Genomic DNA, 6931 nt, shown 5'->3' on the forward strand with positions numbered 1-6931 from the left:
ATAAGAAACAACCATCAAAATGAAAAGTCAACCCACTGTATGGGAGAGCATAACTGCCAATGATACATCAGATAATATTGAAAAATGTCCTTAGGTGAGGATTTAAAAAAAAAGAACCCAATTAAGAAATGGGCAGAGAAGGTAAATAGCCACCTCTCCAAACAGGACATACAAATGGCTAAGAGACATATGAAGAAATGCTAAACATCACTAATCATCAGAGAGATGCAAATTAAAACAACAATGAGGTATTACCTCACACCTGTCAGAATGGCCACCATCAACAAAGCATCAAACAAGTGGTGACAAGGGTGTGGAGAAAAGGGGACTCTAGTACACTGTTGGTGGGAATGCAGACTGGTGCAGCCACTTTGGTGGTGTTACCTCAAAAAATTAAAAATTGCATTTTCATTTGACCCAGTGATCCCACTTCTAGGAATATACCCTAAGAAGCCTGAAACACCAATCAGAAAGAATGTATGTACCCCCATGTTCATAGCAACACTATTTACAATAGCTAAGATCTGGAAACAGCCCAAGTGACCATCAGTAGACGAATGGATAAAAAAGCTGTGGTACATATACACAATGGAGTACTATGCAGCTGTAAGAAAGAAAGAAAGATCTCTTATCCTTTGAGACGACATGGAGGGACCTGGAAAGTATTATCCTAAGTGAAACAAGCCAAGCAGAGAAAGACAAATATCACATGATCTCACTTATGTGTGGAATATAATGAACATAACAACAGTCTGAGGAACAGGGTAGTCCCAGAGATGTGAAAATAAGGTAAAGACTGACAATCCCCAGAAGAGGGGGTGGGGGGACAGATAAACCACAAAACTTATACACATAACCAATGGACATGAATAACAAAGCTAAGGATGGGGCAGAAAGGGGGGGGAGGGTGACAATGGGGGAAAAAAGAGAAATGTTTAACATACATACATACATACATACATAAAACAAAAATATCCCACTGTAGAACCCCACCCCATACGAAGGTTAAATTCTAGCAGTAAAAGAACATACTATCAATATATAACAGCACTGGCCTGTCTGGCTTAGCAGTTACAGCATTGGCCCATGGACTGAAGGGTTGCAGGTTCAATCCCTGGCCCAAGTCAAGTCAGAGTCGGGAACCAATCAGTGTGTCACTCTCACATTGATGTTTTTCTCTCTTTCTCTAACTCCCTCCCTCCCTTCCCCTCTATCTAAAAATCAACAGAAAAATATCCTCGGGTGAAGAGTAACAAAACTACAAATACTACATCATAAATGCTACAAACATAAGTGAAAAAGGGTAAGGGTATTCTAGGCTGGGGGTGAGGAGTGAGCACAATAGGGTGGTCAAGGTGGGCTTTACTAAAACTTGAAGGTCATTGTCCAAAGACAACTTCCAAAGGGAAAGACAACTTAAAGGCTTAGGGGCAGCAGTACTGATGAACAGAAATGTCTGTTCAGTCAGTGTAGTCAGAAAAGTCGAGAGTTCAGAATTTATAAAAAGCATTCTTCTGACTGCTGCTGAAACATGGGGAAGAGAGGAGCAAAAGTGACCAGTTAAAAGGCTATTACACTGCCCTGGCCTGTTTGGCTCAGCGGTTAAAGTGTCGGCCTGCAGACCAGAGAGTCCCAGGTTCAGTTCCCGCTAAGGGCAAGTACCTCGGTTGCAGTTTGTCCCCAGCCCCTGTTGGGGTCATGAGGGTGGCAGCCAGTCAATGGGTCTCTCTCACATCGATGTTTTTCTTTCCCCCCTCCCGTTCTATCTGAAGATAAATGCAAGAAAAATGTCCTCGGGCAAGGATGAAAAAAAAAAAAAAGGCTATTACACCAATCTAGGCAAAATATACAGGGGTTTTTGTTTCATTTCCACATTATGAAAACTTTTAAAAACTTTATCTAAGTAGAAATAGTATAATGAATCCCTCCTTCAGCTTCAACAAATTATCAAGTTAGAAATAACTTGTTTCACCTAAAACCCCATCCAATTCCTACCCCAACACTACCTCAATATTTTAAAGCAATCTTAGATTTATCATTTCATTCATTTTTTGAAAACTTAATTATAATAATCAAACCAAGGATTATATATTTGAAGTGTGACACATGATATTAGGAAATTAGGGAAGTATTATCAGTTTTTTAAAATACTAAGGAGTAGAATATGAGAGTAAATGAATGATGTACAGTAGAGGATAACATGGAGAGGACCATGAACCACAGCAACCATATTTATCATAAACACAAATTAACTGCATCTCCCACTTTGGCTCACTTTGTTTCACTTCCCAGCTGCCTTTCCACAATAAGTTACTGGTATTTAGACAAGTCATTCAGACACAACTGCCTCAGATATTCAAATTCATGCCTCTGCAAAAATAGATACCTTCAGGCCACCCCCAAAATCCTGCATCCAATGATGAACAGCCACATAGTGTTGCCTGTCACTGGTACCATATTCTTCTTGCCTGAAATACCCTTGATAGTCCTTCAAAAAAGAAATAACTTCTCCCATGAAGTCTTACTAGAAACTTAACTGTTTACTTGCCAAATAGTTGGAAAGAATTATCAGTTTAAGAAAAAAGTCCCAAATCAATACGAGGCTTTTATTGCATCTTTAAAATATCGCAAATAAGTGTGAAAATCATTCGGCATCTTGGTGTTTCTATAGCTGGACAACTGTAAAAAGAAATAAAAATGTCTGTAAATCTCCATCAAAATTCTTACCCATAAAAGTTCTCTAAATCTAAAATACTTAGATTCATACTTAAAAATGTATGCAATTCTAGCTCTTCTTCTGTCAAATTTACTGTTTCAGAATGCAACTCTTCTTTTTCGGCCACTATAATAACTCATTTAAGTCTCAGTAAATTAAGATCACCCCCAACTAAAGCAATAATAAAACGTAGACACTACAAGAACCTACCTTAGATCTTATTCATCAGCCTGCTGAACTGTTCCTTTTTCAGAAACATAGATACCATCCAAAAATTTTCTGATATCCTTGTTTTTAACTGTCGTGGCTTGCTGAATCAAAGCAGCTATAAAAGATAAGGCAATTACTTAACCAGCCAAACCCATCTTAAAACCTAAATATTTTGAGGAAAGCTTTTCATTTAATTTCCACAATTAAAAAAAGCTCACCAAATGAACACACTAGCACACGTTCAACTACAATACATAAGCAAAATTTTATAGGCACAATATACATACAAACCTGAATTTGATACAAGTTCAATGTCATTTCCTTCAAGAATCAACTCATCTTTCTGGGCTTGAGATACTGAACAAGCAACACCTAAAAGAAGAGAGGATATTTGCATAGTGTCAACATAAAATCAAATATACAGAGGAAATATTTAATTTAAAAGTATTTAAATCAAGTAGCAATTTATCCCACTTAAAACTCCACAGACCAAATAAAACTTCTCTGGATAGAAGTTTTAGTTTAACAGAAGCTAATTTATCTAGGCCAAAATCTTGTTTGTGTTCCTTCTTGAAATACTCTCTCCCAGAATAGACAGACTCTGTGATTCAATTAAGGACTATGAGAAGATGGTATTCAGTTAGTACATTTCAGGTGCACAAAGCTTGTATCAAGTCTTATTTCTACTGTATATACAGGGTGGGACAAAAGTAAGTTTACAGTTGTGAGCACAGGAAACAGTTTATTCTTATATTTTTTTCCATCCTGCTCTGTATTTGGTAGCCCTCAAAGATTTTTTACATAAGGGTTGTAATTAAATACTGACCATATCTAATACATAAGATTCCTGTAGAGCAATTAAATTGGTACTAAAAATCCCTTCTTCCCAACCCTCCCGACCCCAATGGAATAAAACAGCATCCAGAGAGCTTATAAGCTTTTCTACATGCCCTGGCTGGTATGTTTCAGTGATTAGAACATCAGCCCTGAAGCAGAAGGGTCTCAGGATCATTTCCCAGACAAGGGCATGTTACCTGGGTTGCAGGTTCAATCCCTAGCCGTGGCATATGTGGGAGACAATCAATTCATGTGTCTCTCTCACATCACTGTTTCTCTCTCCTCCTCCCTTCCACTCTTTCAATCATAAACGTTCCCAATTACAGATACTCTGGTTTTATTTATAGCTAACTTCAAACACCAGCTTTCACAAGTAAAGAAAACATTTCTGAATCGATCTGAAACTATGCACATACCTGACCTCATCCGAACTCTGCGGATGTATTTTTCGCCCAAGAAATTCCTGATTTCAACAAGAGAACCATTCTCCTGAATAACGACGTTGATGGGGAAGTGAGCGTACACAGACCTCATCTTGTAACGGAAGCCCTACGTTAAGCAAACAATTAGCAATGCTGAAGAAATTTGAAAAAGAAATCCAGTTTTTAAATTTTGTGGAATGTTAGGGGACGGGATGCGGAGGAGGGTATCAAGGGGGGGAGGGGATATCTGCTACAAAAATAAATTTAAAAAATTAAATAACTAAATTTTGTGGGGTACTTACAGTATACTTATAATTTAAAAAAGAAACAGTCCTCACCTAGCACTCATTGTCAAGGTTTTATAACTGTCACCTGAACCAAGCCTTACCAAAATGTTATGCATAAACATGTTTCAGTGTCTCCTCACTGTGTTAGTAAAGCTCCTTAACAAAGCACTTTTAAAAAAATGTGTTTTTTTTTTCAATTAGTTTACATTCAATATTACTTTATATTAGTTTCAGATGTACAGTATAGTGGTTAGACAATCATATACTTTATGAAGTGTTCCAATATTTCCAGTACCCACCTGGCACCATACATAGCTATTACAATATTATGACTGTATTAAGGAAGCTTTATTTTACTACCTCCTATGCCCACAGTAATCAATGCTAGCTTTTTAAAATAAGAACCCCCACAAAGTCCTTACCTTGGACATTAGACTAACATTTACTAAGTTACCAAGGTAGGCCAGATGGCAAGAACTGAGGATATCAAGACAGGCACCTGCCCCCAAGGGACAAACATGACAAGACAGGCTTATAATGAAGTTAAGTACAGGTTGCCATTATCAAGTGTACTCTAGGAGGGCGGAGTCTTAATGAAAAGAAAAGCATTTCAGCAGAGGCAGAATCATACATTTTACTTTAAAGGCTGGGGCAGAGGAGTTTGGAAAGAGAATAGTGACATCAAATATGCTTTTCGGGAAATGAACAGGGAGCTCAGAAATTAGATCCATCTTTTTTTATCACTACAAGAGGCCTTGGAAGTGAGAGCCATACCAACAAGAAGCCTTCCTTATGTACTACATTTTCTATTAAACACATTTGCTAAGATCACCTTTTCCCATATCCCAGAGCTGAAGAACCTCAATAAATTGCATGCATAATCTATTCTCTACTGTAGACACTTAGGTTGCATGAAGTACAGTCAATAAATCTCCCCTTCTAAAACAGGTTGTCTAGTCAATTTGCTTACCAGTGTAACACCCTTGATCATGTTCTGCACATGACTGCAGATAGTGCGAACGGTGGCCAGTTCCTTTCTATTTCCCCACCATTTGTCAACCCGGAGCTGTAACAGAACAAAAACTTTAGCAGATTCTTTCCAGTAATAAGTAGGCTCAGAAGAAAGCAGTCCATGTATCCATAAAATTACTCTAGAGTCTAATACTAGGTCTAATTAAAAAGCCCATGATTTTCAACTTGAAAAATGTAACCACATATAAAACCCTCGATAATTAACAAACACTGTTATTACTACTATTCATCACAGGTACATAATCTTATAGAAGAATGACAACCCAGAAACACCCACTTTGCACCAAACTTTACTCTTAGAAAACTAAAATGCTAGGTTTACAAGTCTACTACTGTTCGGTCCCTAAGATTCTCGCAAAACAATCACGAGGAAACTAAAGCTAACTTGCAACAGTAATAAGACCTACTTCTAACAATGATTACTAATAAGAAGCTTTATAACCCACTCCTGGGAACTTGGTTCTCCAACTTCACTAAAACACTACCACCAAAGCTAGCTACAACTTTGGACACCAGATTTTAAGCTAAAACATTAAACTTCAATTCTGTAATTTTTAAAGCAGACAAATATGGTGCTACTAACTCACAACCTTCCAAACAAGCAATCGAAGCGTGGAAAACAAAACAAACAGAAAAACCACTCACCCTCTTCTTTTTCTTTCCAAGGAGACTGAGTTCTACATTGATGTGGTTGAAGTCCCTCCGCAGGGTACCTCTGGGGCCCTTCACAATAACTGTGCGTCCCTTCAGAGTGATGTCGACTAGGAGAGAACGCACTGGTGAGGCCTCGGAACAAGGTACAGAGCCCAGAGTAAAGACGTAAGAAAAAGGCAAACGTCAAGTCTCCTACCATTTTCTGGGATGTCGACAGTCTGATTGCTGAGAATGGTCTTCATCCTGAAATACAAACACGGGGTAAGAAGACCTGACTGAGCAGGGGCTATTTTCCACCAAACTACCCTGCCCAGAGCTCCACTCCAGCAGGCAAAAGTCCTGGGGAGGTCACAGGCGGACCAACAGGGAGAGGACCCCCTGCTGCGTCCTGACCTACAAGCAGCAACTCCTATGCGGCTGTCACCAGCCCAGCGGGCGAACTCCGGCCCAGCGCCAACCTCGGAGCCCTATCAGGGAGGCGCCATCCCGGCAAGGCTAAGGGGCGGGGGTTGGCCTAAAAGCCCAGGACAGAGCTCGAAATCCTAGTGCCGCCAAATCCATATGGGGCTTGCCACGCGAGGGGACAACCAACATAAAGCCTCCGAGCGCCAGACAAGCACCGCTGTTTTTCCTAGAGCCGATGGCTTCAGATTGCCAGGGCCCGGCGACTACAGACATAACCTCACCTCGCAGTAGATGCGGCAAAGAGGAAGCGTCTTTCGTCATCACGTTCTTGTAGCCGTAAGGGCCCTGCGTATGGCGTCATGAGCGCG

The 6931-nt window shown here is 39.7% G+C and overlaps 1 protein-coding gene across 1 annotated transcript; it reads right to left on the reverse strand.

Moving 5' to 3' along the window:
* Positions 1 to 2568: 2568 nt before the first annotated feature.
* RPL9 (ribosomal protein L9) lies at positions 2569 to 6904 on the reverse strand. The gene is made up of 8 exons (XM_036243844.1): positions 6845 to 6904; positions 6355 to 6401; positions 6150 to 6265; positions 5443 to 5538; positions 4180 to 4312; positions 3218 to 3298; positions 2927 to 3041; positions 2569 to 2679 (listed from the first exon to the last, which is right to left on the reverse strand). Exons 2-7 carry the CDS (start codon positions 6398 to 6400, stop codon positions 2935 to 2937), a joined length of 579 nt encoding a protein of 192 aa, XP_036099737.1. The 5' UTR covers position 6401; positions 6845 to 6904; the 3' UTR covers positions 2569 to 2679; positions 2927 to 2934.
* Between the last annotated feature and the right edge of the window lie 27 nt (positions 6905 to 6931).

This window comes from Molossus molossus, unplaced genomic scaffold (genome assembly GCF_014108415.1).
Source record: "Molossus molossus isolate mMolMol1 unplaced genomic scaffold, mMolMol1.p scaffold_m16_p_1, whole genome shotgun sequence".
NCBI classification, from domain to species: domain Eukaryota; kingdom Metazoa; phylum Chordata; class Mammalia; order Chiroptera; family Molossidae; genus Molossus; species Molossus molossus.

Excerpts from the sequence above, each read along its gene's own strand:
- RPL9 (XM_036243844.1), bottom strand. The coding sequence starts at position 6,400 with ATGAAGACCATTCTCAGCAATCAGACTGTCGACATCCCAGAAAATG. Across the intron at positions 5,539-6,149 it reads TTGGAAAGAAAAAGAAGAGG|CTCCGGGTTGACAAATGGTG; the intron begins GTGAGTGGTTTT and ends GTTCTGTTACAG. Across the intron at positions 3,042-3,217 it reads TGAACTTGTATCAAATTCAG|CTGCTTTGATTCAGCAAGCC; the intron begins GTTTGTATGTAT and ends TATCTTTTATAG.